At 39.9% G+C, this 21878-nt stretch overlaps 1 protein-coding gene across 11 annotated transcripts in view; it reads left to right on the top strand.

Moving 5' to 3' along the window:
- LOC140464494 (ankyrin repeat and fibronectin type-III domain-containing protein 1-like) overlaps positions 1-21878 on the top strand; it is a 924898-nt gene that overhangs the window by 787444 nt on the left and 115576 nt on the right. For all 11 annotated transcript variants that reach the window (XM_072559619.1, XM_072559620.1, XM_072559618.1 and 8 more), the window contains 4 exons: positions 3617-3818; positions 12751-12961; positions 15136-15330; positions 20069-20182. In XM_072559619.1, the coding sequence (XP_072415720.1) occupies positions 3617-3818; positions 12751-12961; positions 15136-15330; positions 20069-20182 (722 nt within the window). The remainder of the gene's footprint in view (positions 1-3616; positions 3819-12750; positions 12962-15135; positions 15331-20068; positions 20183-21878) is intronic.

Raw genomic sequence — 21878 nt, 5'->3', positions numbered from 1 at the left:
GGGAACCAAGGAGCAACCTTTTCATGCAGAGGTTGGTGCGTGTATGGGATGAGCTGCCAGAGGAAGTGGTGGAGGCTGGTACACTTACAACATTTAAAAGGCATCTGGATGGGTATATGAATAGGAAGGGTTTAGAGGGATATGGGCCAATTGCTGGCAAATGGGACTAGATTAGATTAGGATGTGTGGTCAGCGTAGACGAGTTGGACCAAAGGGTCTATTTGCTTGCTGTACATCTTTATGACTCTATACCTAACACCTTCTTCATTATCCTATCTACTTGTGACTTCACTTTCAAGGAACTATGAACCTGCACTCCAAGGTCTCTTTGTTCAGCAACACCTCCAGGACCCTACCCTTAAATGTTCAGTCCTGCCCTGATTTGCCTTTCCAAAATGCAGCACCTCACATTTATCTAAATTAAACTCCATCTGCCACTCCTCAGCTCATTGGTCCAACTGATCAAGATCCTGTTGTACTTTGAGGTAACCTTCTTCATTGTCCACTATATCCACTTAGACATGAAATGTTAGCTTGTTTTCTCTCCACAATGCTGCCTGACCCACTACGATCTCTAGCATTTTTCACTTTCAGCAAGTAAAAAGATACATTTTGATAAGACAAATATGGGTCCTGCTGCCTGACCAGCTATGCTTTTCCAGCACCACAATTTTTGACCCATTAAGTCAAAGTCAAGGGAATTTTTTTAATGGGGATTAGGAAATGGCAGAAAAGCTAAATTATTACTTTTTGTCTGTTTTTATAGAGAAGGATACAAGAAATTGCCCAGAATTAGACAGTCAGATGACATGGGGAAAATAAAGAGTTGAAGGACATTAATATTAGTAAGGAGGTTGTATTGGAGAAATTAAACGAGGATGAAAGTTAATAGGTTTTTGGGACTTGATAGTCTACATTCCAGAAAATTGAAGGAGTTGACTATAGAAATAGTCATTGGTAGTCATCTTCCAAAATTTCATAGATTCAGAAGGACTCCTGCAAATTAGAAGCAGGGAAAAAAAAGCAGAAAATACAACCCTGTTAATCTTGTATCAGTAGTAAGGAAAATGCAAGAATCGATTGTAAAAGACATGATAAATGGAAAGTTGTATATGAATTATGTGATTGAGCATAGTTAACATGGATTTGTGAATTGAAATTTCTGTTTGACAAACTTGTTGGGAGTTGTTCTGATGATGTTAAGACAAAACTGATCCAAGGGAGTGATGGATGCAGCATAATTGGATTTTCAGAGGGTTTTTGATTCATGTCCCAAAAGGTTAGCAAAATAAAAGCACGTGGGATAAGAGATAATATACTGCTGTGCATTAAAGGTAAAGTCAGCATAGTCCTGTTGGGCGATAGGCTGTTTTTTCATTTGAGACTGATGCAATTGGTGGCGGTTTAACCTGAGGGCCATCATGCCACAGGCAAGGGGGCAGGATGAGAAGGAAAGTTATTGAAAGTTCAAAATACTTAAAGGGCTAGACAGGGTTGATGTTGGTAAGATATTTCCCCTAATTGGGGAATCTAGAACCAGGATATAACTCTCAGATGATGATGGAAACTTTTTCTTTAAATACATTTAAAGTTGAGATTGATAAATATTTGATTATCAAAGATGAAGCTTTTGGGGATAGGGTGGTTAAATGTTTTTGAAGTGTTGAATTAGACATGATCATATTAAATGGTGGTGTTAAATTGAAGGGATGAAGGCCTTCTCCTGGTCCTGTGCTCCTAGCACAATCCCTGGGAGCCCTAGTGAATATCATCTTCAACTTCAATAAAGCAGTGTTTTCCACTATTTACTGTCTCAGTTACTTATCAAATTTAATTATAGCCAGCTATAATTAACTATAAAAGTTAAGCTTTTATGACACAGAAAAAAAGATTCAGAAGAGTCGTGGACTACTTCTGATGGGGAAAGACTGCACCTTGACTTCAACTATAATTCATGGGGTACCGCAAGGATCAACATTAGGTCAATAGCTGCCAAACCTAAATGAATGATTTGGATATGGAGACCAATTATAAGATTCCCTAATTTGCTACTAAGTCAAAACTGAGTGAGAATGTAATTTGTGAGGAAGATGCAAGGAATCTTCAAGAGGACTTGGATAGAGCAAGTGAAGGGCATTGAACATGACAGATGAAATATACTGTGAATAAGCATGAAGTTATTCAATTCAGTAGAGAAAAAACAGAAAGAATATTTCTTAAATGGTGAGAGATAGGATGTCCAAATCCTTGTATCTTCATGAGTCACTAAAAGCTACCATGCATATGCAGCAAGTAATTTTCCAGAGAAGCCATGTTCACCCTTCAGAAGGAAGTCAAAAATTGGGATTCGTCATCAATATCCACAGTGTTCTTGGGCATTACTTTAACAAAAGATAATAAGCAATCAATGGTACATTGGCCTTAATCACAAGGGGATTGAAGTAAAGGTGTCTTGATGGAATTATATGGAACCTTGGTGATACCACACCCTGGAGTATTGTATACAGATTTGTTCTCCTTAAGTAAGGAATGATAAACTTGTCTTAGAGGGAATGATGTGGAGATTCACCAAAATAATTTTGAGGGTGGCAAGATTGCTGAGAGTGTATGGGAAATTGGGTTTTTGTACCCTAGAGTTTCAAAGAATGTGAGATAATCTTATTGAATCTTTCAAATTCATATAACATATATGAGTGATTGGATGTAAATAAGATGTATTCTATGGTTGGTGAATATAGAACATGGGGAGATTATCTCACATAAGGATTAGATTTAAGACTGAGAAATCTGATCAATTTTGTATGTGGACTGCAGGGGGTCAGTAGTAATGGTAGTGATGGTGGTAAGTTGGTCTGGGGTGGGGGAACGAGGAGGAAGATTGCCTTATGAATTCTCTGCCCGAAGGCTGTGGAAGTTCAAATCACTGGAGTATGTTCAAGACAGAAATGAATACATCTCTGAAAGTTAATAAAGTTGAGATATGGGATTTATACGGGAAAGGGGCTTGGACGTAAATAAATCAGACATAACCTAATTGAATGGTGGAGCAGGCTGGACTGGCTAAATGCCTAATCCTGATAGAAATATACTATGTTTAGGGAACAAGGACACAATGTAATGTGCAGCATGAGTAAGATGATAATTTGTATTTTCTCAGCACTCTGCACATAATTTAGCAGTGAGTATGGAAATCAGTATTGAATTGGTGACCCAAACGTGGGAAGGGACATGCTGTTGACTGTGTGTAGACTGTCTGTGTGGAGTTTGCACATTCTCCCAGTGTCTGCATGGGTTTCCTCCGGGTGCTCCGGTTTCCTCCCACACTTCCAAAGTGTGCAGGTCAGGTTGATTGGCCATGCTAAATTGCCCATAATGTTAGGTGCATTAGTCAGAGGGGAATGGGTCTGGGTGGGTTATTCTTTGGAGGGTCGGTGTGGACTGGTTGAGCCAAATGGCCTGTTTCCACACTGTAGGAAATCTAATCTAATCTAAAAAAAATCTACAGCATAGTACAGCAATGATATTAAGAGATTGCCACTCACTAATCCTGAGAGACCAGAGATTGTCAGTAACTATATGCATTACCATGTGTACCTTTTTGTTGCTTTGCCGATAGGTCCTCATCTCCCAAGATGACACAGCAGATGCGGGATCTCCAACTGATTCATGGGAAGAAGCTAGTCTCTCCATCCTCTCCTAATGCAGCAAAGAGGTTATACAGAAATCTATCGGGAAAATTCAAAGTTAATTATACTTCATTTGATGAAACAAACTTGATAGGACGGAATGAAAAGAATAAGCAGCGGAAGTCTTGTGTGGTAAGGAAGTTTAAAGATTCTAATTGATGGTGGTAGAATGTGTAGTGGATGGAAATGACAGAGCCCTGCTGATGCAGAGTTGTGACACAATAGTTTATTCACAGCAGTGCATTTGGGTTAGAATTGTCAAACTTTACAATTGGTTTAAATTTTAAAATGGCTCCAAAAGTCAAAAAGAGGATTAACAGTTGATTCACAACACATATTCTTTATGTTTATGCTATAGTGCTGTTCTCTGGACAGTTTCAGTGGACTGAATCTTGTGCACCCACAGGAGCATTTCCTAAAGCTGGAGAGAACCTTAGCTGGGCAGCAGACTAAAAGGTCAGGTTAAAGTTGTTGTATTAAGTTCTCAGTATCTTTCAGGTAGTTTGACCTTCCTGATCATGATCATCAGGAATCTCTTTAGCATTCATTATCAAGCCATAAATACTCATTAACACCCCAATCTGCTGAAAAGGCATTCACAAGTGCAAACTTGTTCAGCAAGAAAATCAAGTATTTACAAACCCAACAGTAAAATGAGGCTTGGTGATTCAGACTTCTTCCTAGAAGCTCTGGTAAGTACACATTAGTTCAATAGCATGGTTCCTTTGTATACAAGTCATTTACTTAAACATTTCAAGTTAAAGGATGCAACCTACCTAGTCAGTGCAGCTCTTCAGAGATATCAGTCAGAACCAATCTGTCATCTGCTGATGTACACAGACTGTGTGGCCCATCCAGACTGCCCAAAGCAAGAAAGCCACAAAGCTAGCAAACCTGATTGGGGCAGGGAATGAGGGCTCAAATTAAAAGAGGATCAACAAAACAGGGGCTCAACAGAAACGTTGTAGATAAAGATGAAGGTATGTAAGGGAGTCAAACTTAAAAAATGCGATTATTAGAGGTGCCAGAAGAATATTAGGGAATAGGGGCAGACAACTGGGAGGCAGAGGGGAGATCCATGATGGTATGGGCATAGGGGAATCAAGAAAGGTTGGGAGTTGTATATTGAGAGTAGGGACTTCTTTGAGGTAATAAACTGTGCAGTGAAGGTGAAGGAGTAGCTGAACTGAACAAGCGGTAGTGCATGGCTAAGGGTGGAAATGGGGAGCAGGGTGAGGTGGATTAGGAGGAAGGTCAAGTGGAATTCTGAATAGGGCCACAGTTACTAGGGAATACCAGAAGAAAGGAAAGGAGTCAATCCTGGAAAGAAAGTATAGGCTAGTCGGGGAGGATTGTAGCTAATTGAATTGAAAAATTTACGCACTTTTGTTTTCTGTTTGGCCAGCTATACCCAGTAGCTTTATTGGCTTTGGTGCATCTACAAAGTAGGAGAAGGTGAAGGGATGCCAACACCAGCAGCACCAGAGACTAATATTTCGCAGGCTCCAGCTGCGTAGCCTATACTTATCAAGCAGCACCTGAATAGTGGAACATGGTCTTCAGCACCATTGAGCAGTGTACTGTAACTGGTGCTTCAGCTAGCTGCAGATGGGTTAACACCAATGCCAGACATTTTTGCATGGCTAGGTATGATGTCACCTACATCTGCACCTCCTGCAGGAAGATCTGTAATGGCTTGGCTTGGGAGGAAGCATTGTGCCTGTGGCACTGAAGATCAAAGTGGCTTTGAACTTTCTTGCTACCAGCTCCTTTCAGAGCTCAACTAGTAACTTGTGTGGCATCTCCCAAATGACCATCCACAAGTACATTCATAAGGTCACAAGTGCCCTTCTCAGGAAAGCAAATGGGTTTGTACAAATCACTGTGGATCCAGAGAGCCAAGCTATCTGAGCCATTGGATTTGCCTCCATCACTGGGTTCCCTCAGGCACATGAAGCTATCGAATTCACACATGGCATTCAAAGCTTTGTGGCACCATCCAACCATATTCCTTAAGAAGAAGGTTTTTTTTAACATCTGAATTTACAGCTCATGTGTGATCACAGGTGCCAATTTCTGCAGGTGTGCAATTTTATCCAAGGACATTTACACATCTAAATTCCACACAACTTCCAAATTCCACAAATGTTCACCTGCCACATACTATCTCCAGGCATGACTCATAGGTCACAAGGAGTGCTCTCAGAAGGCATGGCTAATGACCCCATTTCAGAACATCCAAACTAAACAGCAGTATTTTCCTGCATATGCATTCACCAGAACTATCATTATACAGATAATTGGTCCACTGGTCTATTGATTTAAGGACAAAAACTTATCCATGAAATATAACATGGGGAAAATATGAGATTATGCACTTTGGCAGGAAAAATGGAGGAGCTAAATGTTATTAAAATAGAGAGATACTGAATAAATCTGCAGAACAAAGGGGTTTGGGGATCCTCGTGCATAAACCATAAAAAGCCAGCATACAAATTCTGCAGGTCATAGGGTGGCCTTTCTTTTAAAGGGAAAGAAGTGTATAGATAGGAAATCTTTCTAAAACTGTACAATGCACTAGTTATGTCACACCTAGAGTACTGTGAACAGTTTTAGTTTCCTAATCTAAAGAAAGATATACTGGTATTGGAAATAATCTGCAGAAGGTATGGAGAGCCTCTCTTATGAGCAGAGGTTGAATAGGTTAAGCCTGAAGTTTAGAAGAATGGGAAGTGACCTTATTGGGACAGATAAGATTCTTAGGGGGTTTGACAGGATAGAGATGTGGAGAGATTGTTTACTGTTGTGGGAGAGTCTAGACCAAGAGAGTTTAATCTCAGAGTTAATGATCCCATATTATAGTCAGAGAAGAGGAAGATCTTTTTTCTATCAGAGGGTCATAAACCTAATAATCCTTTATTAAAAAGGGCTGTAGAGGCTGATCTTTCAAGGCTGCGATAGAAACACTTTTAATTAGTGAGAGAATCAAGGGTTATGGGGAAAGAAACAGAAAAAACATGGAGTTGAATATAATCAGATCAGCCATGGTGTCATTGAATGATGGAGCAGATGTGATGGGCTGAATGATCTACTTTTGCTCCTACATCATAAGATATGAAAATGCACATCTGTTGCCTGGACTTCTCAGGAGGAGCACTCCAGTACTTGCCAGACTATATGTCCAGAATATTTGTTGTTTGTGTTGTTCTTCACAACCTACTCAGTGAAATTGTAACAACTTATTCCATGGACAGATGAGCCAGTTTCACATTCCATAAAGTGGAAGAAGAGGCAGAGGCAGTGTAGATGCAAAGGGAGATGAAACTGATAATCTTGTTGCTAAAGAAGTCAGGGAGCATGGAGATATGACAGACAGTCTTTAGAGAACTTAACAGAGGGCAAATTTGAGACTAAATGACATTGGAGTGATATATGCGGACACTCAGAACTAGAAGCTATCTGTGGCTGAGACATGTTTTTGCCTTGAAAGGAATGTCTGATTTCTTACATTGAGATTTTATGATTATTTGTTAGCCATTCAATAAAAATGTTTTTTTTTAAGCTTTGCTTTGATGACCTCCTCCTCAATTTCATGGTCAGTGCATTGGTGGAGGGGGTTGGTATGCTAGCAGTTGGGGGGTTAGGGAAGATGTGCACACATCCCTCAAATGTCAGTAAGCAAGGGGCATTCATTTATTGCAGAGATTGTGCTGAGTGTTTCTCCAAGTCCACACAAAGGTCATACTTTCATTTGGTCAAGTTCCTTTCTGAGGGCAAGAAAGACTATAAGCCTCGATTTTCCACATAATGTACATTGATCACTTATAATGATCAACATTCTTCAAGGTTTGCTAGAATAGAAAGAGAGTCAATCAGAAACCTTAACAGAATGAGAGACCATACTAATGGAGTATAAAAAGTGTTATATTTGTAAACCGTGCTGGTTCTACTTGGTTCCCCTTGGTCTGGGACCTTGAAGGTATTAGCCTGCTGGGGATTTCCTATCTAGTTGTAGGTCTAACCTCCTCACCCTGAGTGAGTTGATGGAGATGATTAGATCTCTGGCAGAGTGAAGCTGGATAGACAAAGCACATTTGGAATGCCCTAAGATGGTAGTCCTTGGTGGCAGGCTTTTGCTGTTCCCCCGTCAGTATATAATGGTAATTGCCTCATCTCTTGAAGAGATAGAGAAGCTGGAGGGAGGTCAACATGCCTTGGTCCCTCTTGCCTAGCCATTGAATGTATACATCTACTGAATAGATGGGGAGGACTTACACAATACTGAGTGACTCTCCAAATCCACACATCTAGCTTAAGTCATGCTTACACATAGTCGTGTTCTATGTGCATATTCAGAAGAACTGCTTGCTGTACTCAATCTGGCTCTCCACAGTGGCCACCACTCAGTCAATGAAGGCACCCATGCACTGATATACTGGAGGCACAACATCAGACAGGACTTGAGCAAATTTCTCTGCCTTTCACTCCAGTGTGCACATGATCTCTGGCAACTCTGCCAGACATTCCCCCCACTTGATGGTGCAACTTGCCCATTTCATTAATGGCTAAGTCCAGAGGCTCATTATCTGTAATGGGCCTAGCAGGGGCCTGTTCCCTAGCATGCCTCTGAGTGTCAGAAGCCTCAGCAGTAACTTGCTATGCTAGCTATGGGCCAGTGTCAACACTGTGCTCATCAAAATCTGAGCCCTTGCTTATTCTAGATAAATTGTCCTTGATGGTACATCTTCTAACAGCCAACTGTTCCTTCTCAGAGGTGATGTTGGAGGTGCTGCTGGACTTAGGCCATGGGAATGGGCCACTGCTTTTTTGCTTATTGAAGTGGGCTCCAGAGTCTGCATAGAAAAGCATAAACATTCACTGCCTGATTGTCAAAAGGGGTCAGGAACATTACATCAGGGATACTCCACCTCCACAACAATCTGGGCACGTTCATGTCTATTATTATTCACATTCTTCTTCACACAGAGAGAGAAGCATTAAGAGACATTAACATGATTACTTGAGCACTTCCTCTGCATTCATAGATACGTACTGTGAAGTCAATTCTCAGAGCTGTGAATGAGAAGAATGTGGTCTGGGGCATTTGAGAAGTTCAGATGCTTCTGCTTCATCGAATAGTTAGAGTAGATGAAAAGCATTAAAATAAGGCATTATAATGAAAGAGAAACAGAAATTACTGGATAAACTCAATTGTTCTTGCAGCATCTGTGAAGAGAGATTCTGAACAAGAGTTATTAGATTTGATTCATTAGCTCGGTTTTTCTCTCCATAGAAGCTGCCAGACCTGCTGAGTTTCTCCCATACTTTGTTTTTTTTTAATTTCAGAGCTCCAGTACCCTGCAGTATTTTGTTTTAATGTGGCATGGCATGATGTATGTGATTAACAAATCTACGAGATGTTCTGGCCAAAGCCACCTTTTGTGGTTGTGGCTTAGTCCCATGCCATCATTTGGTAAAAACATATTATATGTATAAGTTCTTGTGGTTGTGATGAAAATTCAATGGCCTAAGCTGCCTAAGCTGCTGAAAATTGTCACTGTTTTAATGCTTTAACTGTGGTGAGAGCCAGTACCACTGTGCTGGAAGTAGTGCTACCTTGGTAGCTTTCGTTCACTTGGAACTATTTAATGCAGAGGAGGCATTTGATGGAGATGCCTGTACCAAACGTTGTGTGAAGGTCCTTGGAAGTGGTAACTTTATAATGTTTCATGCCCCATGGTGTGAGAGTTAACATTGAGCAGACAGTGCCACTTATGCTGTGTTATAAAGCAAAGGTTGACTCCTCTCCAAGACATGAAACACTGAGCACCTCTCCCTGTAATCTGTAAAAAAAGTATGAAAAGTGGTGTAACCTGCTTTTCAGCAACTTCTATGGTTAAATAAATCCCTGACACTCACTTTAAAATCAACAAGTAACAATTTATTTATCTAACTCTAACAGTGAACAAATTAACTCAACTATTAACAAACCAAATAAATCCCTTTTAAATACTAACTATTCCCGAACAAAACAAAATTCTAAACGGTATGCTGTTCCAATAAATACAAGTTGCAAGCATATACAAAAGAAACAGAATTTAGTCTCTGGAAATTATAGACAGGTTATGCATCTTCCAGAATGTTTTGTGTCTTCTTCTATCAGGAGCACCTCCTCTGATCTTCTGCCAGGAATACTTCTTCTGATTCGTCTGTCAGGAACACCTTTTCTTGTCAATGGTACCATTATGTTTTAGATCGTGCTTTCTCTAATACACAGATGACTGTGAGAGCCAATTTCTCTCTCAAGAGCTGAGAGCTGTTAACTCTGGCGGATGGTAGTTAACTCTGTGGTCTTTATCCAACTGCCCCCTTTTTTTATATGTTTGATGACATATCAGTTTCTTACAATAGGGTTTGTTCTATGTTATTGAAATAATCAAAATTTAAATTTAATAGGTTTTGGTATCCAAGTGCCTGGTTTGAATTGATTGGCTAAATTTAAAACCTGTTATGATAAAAACTGATGCTTGGCCTGCTAACTGTATGACCTTTTAATACAATGTTTTAGTTCAGGTGTTCGCTGTTCCTGCAAACTTTAAAGCTGATCACAGACATCCACTTTAACTTTAAGCATCAAAATAACACCATGCTTTCCCCGCCCTTCTACAATTTTACAAACACTAAATTCTAACTTGCTATCTCCCAATCTACAATTACACTACCCAACTTCACAACACTCGGTCAAGCATAGCAAATTTTACATCCTTTGTGGCACTGGAGCCAGGTTTTTCGGAGCTTCCCTTGAGTGTTAATGTTTGCAGTAACCTTGATCCAGCACTTTTGACATCAGAAAAACTGCTGCTATCATTCCACAAAAATAGTACTGTCACCTTCAGGAGAACATTGAGAACATTACTGAATTATGGAGCCACTTTCTACCTGGTCTTAGATATTCCTATGGATGGGTGAGAGCAAACCAACCAAGCTCAGTGGTGTTCCTGGCTTGCAGAGAAGTCCCGACAGCCTTCAAAAATTCCTGCCTGCCCATAAGATTTGGTATTGGACCACTACATGTATGTGGCAATGACCTGAGAAGCATGAAATCACAAGACAACTTGATGTGTCCCTGAGCAGAAGTACTGCTTTTAGGCTGGACACCACAATTTGTCTCCAAAACATTGGGTTAACCCAATGTCTCCAACCACTCCTGTAAAGAATTTCAATTGCCCCTGCAAAGTACAGCATACCTTTACCTGTCCAGTATCCAGAATGTAGCAAGAAACAAGACTTGAAGAGATGCTTTGAAACTGTACCTTGCTTACTGAGCTCTATCATCATCTTGTCTTTAAAAAACTGAAAAAAATAGTGAAATTCACAGAATATAGATCGGTGTTTGTAATTCAGACATGTGCTGAGAAGAGATGCCTAGGATATTTGCATTGAATAGATAACCAATGTGAAGGTTAGAATCTTATCCTAAAGACATGACAGCAAACCAGAGCTCAAATGATTTACCTTTTTCTTAACCTATGATGTGTATATTAGCTAATATATACTTAAAGAAGGTGAAAGACAATAAGGCATTATATGAAATATAAATAAAGTACTGGAGAAACTCACCAGTTCTAGCAGCAGCTATTAGCTACATATGCAAATGTATAGCCAAAAACAATTATTCATAATCAACTTAACCCTATGTATGTTTTGACATATAAAAAAAACAAATAATTTCATGAGGCATTGGAAGGCTTCATTTTATCACCTGGCAGATCTTGTTATGAATCCAAGTGAGCCTGGCCCATGCAGGTCATTAATGAATTAAAGTGTGTTTCAGTCCAAGGAGCTCTCCTATGTATCTAACTTGTGCACTATCTAGTTTGGGTGCATTTCAGGGGAGAGCAAGGCAGACTTTACTCTGTCTCTAACCTAAAAATGTTGGATCAGACGAGTCCTTTGCTTTACTTTGTATCTAACCCATGTTGTGCCATCCGGAGTGTTAGAACACTGTAGAGAAAGCTTTACTGTATATCTAATGTATCCTGTACATGCCCCTGGAAAGTTTAATGGGACAATGTAGAGTGAGACTTATTTGTTTGATGCAGCACTAGCTGTATAATATCAAAAGTATTACACTTCTAATTACCTCACTAAAGGTAAGACATTGGAAGGAAGCTTGTAAAACGTCTATTTAAAATGTTAACAGTAATGTGATGTTTGATATCTCTGCAAGGCATTAGCTGTGTGGAAGTGGTGGAGCAAATTCTGGTAGGATATCCTGTATGTGTGCATGTCTGTCTATTGCTGATGTAGACATTTCTGCCATTGTGAGCCTACCTATAATACATGAACTATAACAGTTAAAGAAGGCAGTTAACCATCACCTTTTCAAGGGCATCTAGAGACACACCATAAACATTGGCCCAGCCAGCGACATCCACTTCCCACGAGTGAAATATTAAAAAAAACCTATCCCATTTCTTATTAATATGCTACACTGGCACAGGAACAAAGCATAAAAAAAGTTTCGTATCCCAATTTTTTGTCCCTACATCTGAGCAAAATGTTTAGGGTTGAGGTTCCATCTTCTCCAGAACTGTATAATAATATCTCTGAACAAATTGATGAGAAAATACCCAGAATACATTTGATCCACATTGAGATAGGTGGGTGGCATTCAATTATGTATAAGCTGATAAATCCAGTATTACATACAATTGTAGATAAGTATAAAAATATAACATGGCAGCCTATTGAAATATCGTAGTAATTCACCAATTGCTCAGGCTACGGTTTCAAGTTGAGTGCCATGCTGTGCACAATCTTTGCTCACAGCGTGTGAGGCTTCCCGGAGCAGAGGTCTTGGCTTCTGTTTGAGAGTGGAGTGTACATTGTGGGCAGCTGTTGCAATGAAACCTGATCTGTGTGCTTAAACCAATTACAACTTGAAGTGATGACAGCAGTAGACAGACGCTACCAGTAGTGAAACTTCCACATAGTTGCTTTCACCAAATATATTATGCACAAGATCAAAATGTGAAAAAAAATTTCCTATTTCATTTTTTAGAATTTTCATAGTAATGAGGCGGTCTTTGAGGCTGTGGAACAGCAGGATCTTGATGCTGTCCAGATGCTCCTAAATCTCTACAGCACAGAGGAGCTGGATTTGAACACACCAAACAGTGAAGGGTTGATGCCTTTGGACATTGCAATAATGACTAACAATGTGCCCATGGCCAAGATGCTTCTGCAGGCTGGAGCTAAGGAGAGTCCACACTGTAAGTCCAATGGGAATTTCAATTCTTAATAGATGATGTCAGCTTCTTTCATATGGAAATAAGACACTCTAATTCCTTTTATTGAGGCAATCATGAGGGAATGAATTTACATATTTGGATTGGAATGCCTTCCCTGAGGCGTTTGGTGGTGGACGAGTATCAGTTGGGTGGGATTGTGGCAGCTGGGGACCTATTTTCTTTACTGCCTCTGCTCCATGAAGTCTGGACCTCACAATGACCTTCTAGTCCTTCTAAAACTGAAGCCATTAAGAGGATGATTAATACCCACTTAAGATCTTCATTCTGCAGCTGCTAAGGTGGAGAACTTGCTATGCAGAATGCACAGACATGCAAGCATTGTCCTCAGTGTAGTTTCATTTTAGGTCATTCCATGAGTTGAAGTTCTCCTTAATTTCAGCTTAGTCCAAGGTATTGGGCTCCCATTTGGAATTACAACAACCCCCTTGCTTGGGTTAAATTACCCACTATCTCCAAATATGTCTTTTATGTTATTTTTTCAATGAGGTACCATGTTGACTTATTGAAATATGCATACATCCAAAGAAACCTTTGAAACTGATCAAACATCCATGAAATTAACTTATGGTTTCCAAAATATCTGTTGCTATGTCCTTCAGTGCTTAGTGTCTTAAATAAGATGTTAAAAGACATCCATCCTCGCCTCATCCTCATTTTTCTATTGTGTAATGCATTCAGAAAATCTTACGACAACTCAGCTTGTGAACTCATTGTAAGCAATCATTGTTGAACTAACTTTGTTTACATCTTTGCAACGGAGAGACAGCTATACAACATACAGTGCTACACTTGGAATCTGGATTTCCATGCAAAAAAATACTCAAGTGTTGAAGGTACTGAAGAGTAATTCTATGCATCCCAACAGGAGTCTTTGGAGAAGAGGTTTAAAATGAAGAAAAAGGAAAAACAGAAAACTTGCAGTATTGACTCTCCATGATTTTATGGTTCCTGAGAGCATTGCATGCAAAAATGTTGTATTTTAATTGGAAATCTGAAGACATGGAGTTAAAATATACTGTAGAGTACAGCAGAGTCAACTTTACTGAGTTATAGAGCTTGAAAGTCTGATAGGGGCAATAGTCATTGTGGCAATGTTTTCTGGAGTTACATGTCAGGACCATGCAGCAGACTCTGTGGGAATCACCCAGGAAATTGAAATTTCCTTGGGGTGGTTACCTACCTCTGGAACCCTGTGAAAACATTGCAAACTCTCAGTTAAGGTTAAAGGTTTCAGATAGTTCTGGTTCACTTAAGCTTAATAGATAGCCAAGAAACATCAGATTTGCCATTTCCACTGGCCTATCTATCTCCTGCTATTTTTAATTGATGTTATCCTCAGTGTGGGTCATTTCTCCAAGTTTAGTATTGTCAAAGTTTGAAATTGTGGTTTACACAGCAAAATCCTAACAATGAATTCTTGGGGAATACTATTGTAAGAATCTAACAGCCTCTTCCTTGATTTATCATATAATTAAGCTTACATTTTCTCTGCTCGAAATAACATCTCCAAGGTTTAACCAAACAAACACTTTTAAACTATCTTCTCCCTTGTTCAAGAGTGACAGTTTTACACATCCAGCATACCCTGCATAGCTGTCCAAACTGAAACTAAAGAAAAACAGCTTTTTTTGGTTTCCAAAGCTATTGGTGTTTCCTCTAGTTCCAAACAATGTCCAGAATATTCTATCTAAAAGCTTATTACACTAATCAGTTTACTTTGCTCATTTGTAAACTCTCACAATGTAAACAAATTCCCATTAGCCTCTCGAAGTATCTCTCTCAGACTGGCTACAGAAATGCTTAGAAATGAAGAATCAAACTACTGTAGGCATGCAGGAAACCCATATCCCACTTGTTCAGATCAAAAACCCAACTCAAAAATGAATGATATTAAAATAGATATAAATCTTCTATCACAACTCAATTTTTTTGATAGGCAACAATTTGTACACATAATGTAAAGGATGTCAAGCTGTCTCCCAGTTGCTCAAAAAAGTTGCTTTACCTCTTTGAGAGTAATCAGAGAAGTTTTGCTCTTAACTTGCCAAAGTTGTGTTCAAAATGGGGTAGAGATGATTTGCCATAATTCAGAAAAGGTTTAATGTTCACCAGTTGTTGTTGATTTCCCTTTGCAGTTGTGAGTCTGGAGAGTCGGGCCTTACACTTGGCAACGTTGGTGCGAGAGTCTGAGCAGCGTGTGAGTGAGTTAACCACACAGGTACTGAATGAGACACCAAATGCAAATTACACAGACAAAGAGAAACAGCTGAAAGCCTGGGAGTGGCATTACAGACTGTTCAAACGGATGAAAGCTGGCTTTGAGCATGCACGTGAGTGTAATGGACCAAAATACACAGATGCTGTTTTCCTCTGCAATTTCTCATGCTGTATAACCATGAGCCACTCTAGCTCCCAGTGACTTCATTCATCCAGAATCTATAAGTTAAAACCATTTCTGTGGGCAGTTCACTCTGCACTTAGTAGGCAACAAATTCCATGCAGTACAGAGCAGCTATGCTGATCTCATGCCTAATTACTGAGAAGAACGATCTCAACTTGGCAAAGTTTCATTGTTATGAGCCTGTACACAAGCAATGTAAGTGATCTGGACAGATTGGGCTGGCAGGCTTCCTGGGTGTGAAATCTGTGGGCTCCTCATTGGAAGTGCATGGCTGTGACAGATTGTCCTAAATGAAAATACCATCTGTAACCAGAATAAAAATGCAGTAAGTTTACAGGATAGTTGCAGGTAATGTACAATGGGGACATACAGACAAGAAGGTACTGAATCAACTTTATTTTTTGCTGCATAATTGATTTCAGTATGTTGATCACACAGAAAGTAACAAGCAATGCCATAAGTGAATTGATAACATTGTTAGAAAAAGCAAGAGAAATACTGACATCTGTTTATTTTCCTTGAATGTAAAAGATTATCCTTCAAGAAGGTAACGAGAAATAGTTCAGCTACCATCTTGCTCACAGTTGTTGCTTAGCAACACAAATACTGCAAACTCAAACTCAGATTCCAACTACAGTAAAAATATACTCCAACCACATCATTTGCGACATAACGTCAACCACTTCATAACATAAAAACATAGCAAATTGAGAACACAGAAGGAGACCATTCAGCCACCCAAAGAAAAATCCAGCCAAATCCCATTTTTCAGTTCTTCCTCAGTAGCCTTGAAGGTTATAGCATTTCAAGAGCATATTTTAAATGTAGTGACAGGTTTTTCTTCCAGCACCTCTTCAGTCAGTGAATTCCAGTCCCTAACCAGCTTAAGGTCAAATCATTTTAAACCAGGTGACCTTTAATCCTTAGGCCAAATGTTTCCTATTGGTTATTCACACATAGCAAACGTAATTTAAAGCAGAGAAATTATTAATTTTGGTGAGAAATGAGAAACACCAACATGATTGGGAGGCAACGGCCTAGTGGTATTATCACTGGACTCTTAACCCAGAGACCCAAGTAATGTTCTGGGGACCCAGGTTCAAATTCCACCACAGCAGACTGTGGAATTTGAAATCACTAAATATCTGGAATTAAGAGTCTATGATAGCCAGGAATCCATTGTCAATTGTTGGAAAACCCATCTGGTTCACTAATGTCCTTGAGGGAGGAAAACTGCCATTCTTACCAGGTCTGGCCTACATGTGACTCCAGACCCACAGCAATGTAGTTGACTCTAAACTGTCCAATGAGCAATAAATGCTGGCCTAGCCAATAATGCCTTTATCCCATGAATATTTTTTTTTAAATGAACCAGAAGGCACAATTTTAAAGGTGATGCAAGAACAGAGAATTCCTAACTTCATTTGTAAAGGAATTAGAATTTTTAAAAGGTACAGAAATTATACTAAAACATTAAATCTTCACTGGAGTTTTATTGCTGATACTGGGAACTATACTTTAAGATGGATGGCTATATCTTAGAGAGGGTCTATTGACTAGACTGATATAAAGGATGATGGACAGAGCGACATGGGGATTCTGTTATTGTTCTTCTTAGAGCAGAGAATGTTAAGGGGAGATTTAAAAGAGATGTTCAAAATCATAAAGGGATTTGATGGAATAAACAAGGCAAAATTTTTTCCAGTATCAGAAAGGTCAATAGTTGCAAGCACGGATAAAATGTTTTTGGAAAAATAACTTTTTTCAGTTCATTCATGGGATATGGAGGTCGCTGGTTGGGCCAACATTTATTATGTCCCTAGTTGCCCTTGAGAAGGTGTAGGTGAGCTACATTCTTGAACTGCTACATCCACATGCTGTGGGTTGATCTACAATGCACTTTGGGAGGGAATTCCAGGATTTTGACACTGAAGGAATGGCAATATATTTCCAAGTCAGGATGGTCAATGATTTGGAAGGGAACTTGCAAGTGGTGGTGGTGTTCCCATGCATCTGTGGCCTTATTCTTCGAGATGGAAATGGTCATGGTTTGGAAGGCCCATGTCTCAGGATCCATGGCAAATTTCTGCAGTGCATCTCATGGATGGTACACACTCCTGCTAGGAAGTGTCAATGGTGGAGAGGGTGGATACTTGTGGATGTGGTACCAATCAAATGGGCTGCTTTGCCCTAGATGATGTCAATCTTCTTGAGTGTTGTTGGAGCTGCACCCATCCAGGGGAATACACCATCACACTCTTGATTTGTGACATGTAGGCATTGAACAGGTTTTGGGGAGTCAGGAAATAAGTAACTCTCCGCAGTATTCCTACCTTCTGATCCACCCAGGATGTTAATAGTGGGGGATTCAGTAATGACAATACCATTGAAATGTCAAGGAGTGGTGTTTAGATTGATTCTTATTAGTGATGGTCATTGCATGACATTCGAGAGATGCAAACATTATTTGCATCTGTTAGTACAAACCTGGGTAGTGTCTAGATCTTTGAACAGGGACTGCTTCAGTATCTGAGGACTCATGAATGCTGCTTGACCTTAAGCAATCAATGAACAAACACACTTCTATCCTTATGATGGAGTGAAAGTCACTGATGAAGCAGCTGAAGATGGTTAGGCTTAGGACATTACCCTGAGGAACTTCTGAAGAGTGTCCTGGAACAGAGATAACTGACTTCTAACAACCACAACAATCATCCTTTGTGCCAAGTATGACTCCAATCAGTAGAGATTTTACCGCGATGCCCATTGATTCCAGTTTGTTCACACCCCTTGATGCGGCACTCTGTCAAATACGGCCTTGATGTCAAGGGCTGTCACTTTCACCTCTTCTCTGGAATTATGTCCTTTAGTCCATATTTGAACATGTTTGGAATGAAATCAGGAGCGGAGTGGCCCTGGCAGATTATTGCTCAGTAGGTGCTGCTAGATAACACTGTTGATGACACCTTCTACCACTTTACTGATCAAGAATAGACTGATGGGGCAGTAATTGCCCAAGTTGGATTTGTTCTGCTTTTTTGTGTACAGAACATACCGAGGATTTTTTTGCATTGTTGGTAAATGCCGGTGTTGTAGCTGTACTGGAACAGCTTGGCTGGGGAAGTGATACGTTCTGGAGCACAAGTCTTCAGTACTATTGCCAGAATAGTGTCAGGACCCATAGCCTTAGCAGTATCCAGTCCCTCTAACTTTTCTTGATATCACGTGGCGCGAATAAAATTAGCTAAAGAATTGTGTCTATAATTGTGGGGGCCACTGGAAGAGGCTGAGATGAATCATCAATTTGACACTTCTGACTATGAATGCTTCAGCCTGAACTTTTGCACTGGTGTTTTGGGCTCTTCCATAATTGAGGATGGGGATATTTATGGAGCCTTCTCCTCCTTTAATAAGTTGTTTAATTGCCCAATATCATTGATGACTGAGCTTAAATCTGATCTGTTGTTTGTGAGGTAGTTTAACTCTGATTATTACTTGCTGCTAATCCTGTTTGGCATGTCAGTAATCCTATTTGATAGCTTCACCAGGTCAACATCTCATTTTTAGGTATGTCTGGTGCTGCTCCTGGCATGCCCTCCTGCACGCTTCATTGAACCAGGCTTGATCCTCTTACTTGATGGTAGTGGTTGAGGGGTGGTGGTGGTGGTATATGCTGGGTCATGATGTTGCACATTGTGCTGGAATGCATTTCTGCTGTTGATGGCCCACAGCGTTTCATGGATGTCCAGTTTCAAGTTGAGACATCTGTTCAAAGTCTATCCCATTTAACCTGGTGATAGTGACACAACACGATGGAACAAAATGTGAATCCAGGACTTCATCTCCACAAGAACTCAATAGTGGTTATTCTTACTGACACTTTTATGAACAGATGCAATTGCAGCCAGCAGATTGGAAAGGATGAGGTCAAAATTATTTTTCCCTTCTAAATGGTTCTCTCACCACCTGCCACAGACCCACAGTGTAGCAGCTTTGTCCTTTAGGAGACCTACTACTGCTGGGCCATTCTTGGTGGTTGACATGGAAATCTGCGACGTCAGGATAGGAGAGACAAGTATGCAGCAAGTTGTAATTTTTAAGCATTTCACAAATACCTGAAGGGCTACATTTAACAGTCTTCAGAGAAAGTGCAGGGGCAGAATGGCCTAAATGACCTCTTACGGTGCTGTTTCATACAATGATTCTAATCTTTGTGCCCAAAAGATAGGGAGTAATGGAGGGATTAGAAGCACATATGACCAATCTGCTAGAATCCACATGGCATCATATATAGGCAGAGATAGATACACCTGCATCTGGTAGAAGAACAGCATCTGAGTAGGCTTTACATTACCAAGAAAATTGTGACCGAGTTATACTGTAGTATGTTACCAAACATGCAGCTAGCTGGTGGCATAGATACTGCTGAAAAAGTCAGGATTACCTCAAGGATGTTTAGCCATTGCTTTGCCCTTCCTTCTGTTGGTTATGTCATGTATGAGGTGTTATCATTGGGTTCAAACCAACTACATATTCTACAATATGCCCTATCAATGTATTGGAGCCATCTATTGAATCCTTTCACAGCATCAGCCATTCTGCACCTTCTTTTGATACCTCATTCTTAAGGTTTAATTTATAAACAATTGTTCTTGTCCTGGATACAGGAGCTCCAGAAGCGCCAACCCACGTGCAGTTATCTGTAGCCAGTAGCACCTCATTGCAGGTGACATTCCATGAACCGCTCAGTGTCAACTCTGCAGTTGTCACAAAATATAAAGGTAAGGATCTATGTGTGGTTCAATTATTGAAGTCTTATGATTGGTTATCCTGACCCAGTAATGACTGGGCTGAGATCATATTTGGAGTTCTGCATAACGTACCCTTTTGGCATCTGTCAATGAAACTTTCTGACAACAGATTAACAGACCAAAACCTTCTTACAAAGGATGATAAGAGGTAGTAGCTATTCACCTAATTACAAAAGTCTTGATTGAAACTTAGGTATTCAAGTGAAAGCACATTGTCCAACACTTGCTAACATAATAAAGTCTGTGTCAATTTTCTTATCTAATCTATAATGATACATAGCAGTCTGAGGAACAGTCTAATATACCAGCAAACAATCACAAATATCCAACTTTATTTTTCTTCAGTTTTGTAAAAGGTACAGGTTAAATATAAAATAAGACATTTATATAGTACCTTTCAAGTCTTCATGATGTCTCAAAGTGTAGCCTAGCCAATAAATAGCTTTTGAAATGTACCTCACTGTAGGCGATATTCCCATGAACTTCTGTGCCAACTCTGCAGTTGTCACAAAATATAAAGATCTGTGCCTGCTGTGTCATCAGAAAGACCATAGTTGATCTGATCACTCCACATGCCCACCTTACACTCTCGTTTGTCAAGAACCTATCTACCCAGACTTAAAGTGTTCAAACATTCTTTTAAGGAAGAGAGTTCCAACATCTTTCTATGAGAACATGACCCTCCAGGAGAGAAAAACTTCTTGTTTGTCTTAAAACAGTGACCCCCTAGTTCTAGATTCTTCCACAATTTTCCCAAATATCCTTTTCACTTAGAGTCAGAGTTATCCAGCACGGAAACAGACCCTTTGGTCTAACTCATCCAAGTCAATTAGATATCCTAAACTGATCTAGTCTCATTTGCCAGTATTTGACTTATATCCCTGTAAATCCTTCCTATTCATGTACCCATCCAGATACCTTTTAAATGTTCTAATTATACCCACCTCCACCACTTTCTCTGGCAGTTCGTACCATACACACACCACCCTCTGCATGAAAGAGTTGCCCCTCAGGTCCCTTTTAAATCTTTTTCCTCTCACCTTAAATCTATGCCCTCTAGTTTTGGACTCACCTCTGGGGAAAAAAAGATCTCAGCTATTCACCTCATCCACATCCCTCATGATTTTATAAACCTCTAAAAGGTCACCCCTAAGCCTCCAATGCTGCCAGCCAAAAAGCCTCAACCTCTTCAGCCTCTCCTTCTAACTCAAATCCTCTAACTCTAGCAATATTCTTGTAAGTCTTTTCTGCACCCTTTCAAGTTTAACAACATCTTTCCTATAGCAGGGAGATCAGAACTGAATGCAGTATTCCAAAAGTGGCCTAATATCCTGTACAGCCACAACATGACTTCCCAATTCCTATACTCAATGCACTGACCAAATCAAGGCAAGCATGTCAAATGCCTTTTCACTACCTGCAACTTTACTTTCAAGGAACTATGCACCTGCACCCCTGGGGTCCCTTTGTTTGACAACACTCACCAAGGCCTTACCAGTAAGTGTACAAGATCTACCCTGATTTGCCTTATCAAAATGCATCACCTAACATTTATTTCAATTTAACCATATGTTACTCCTCGGTCCATTGGCCCATCTGATCAAGGTCTTGTTGTACACTGAGATAAGTTTTGTCACTATCCACTACATCAAAAATTTTGGTGTCA

This window comes from Chiloscyllium punctatum, chromosome 40, assembly GCF_047496795.1.
Source record: "Chiloscyllium punctatum isolate Juve2018m chromosome 40, sChiPun1.3, whole genome shotgun sequence".
Taxonomy (NCBI): Eukaryota; Metazoa; Chordata; class Chondrichthyes; order Orectolobiformes; family Hemiscylliidae; genus Chiloscyllium; species Chiloscyllium punctatum.
Note: the sequence above shows the minus strand (reverse complement) of the source record. Positions and strands in the feature narration are given on the sequence as shown.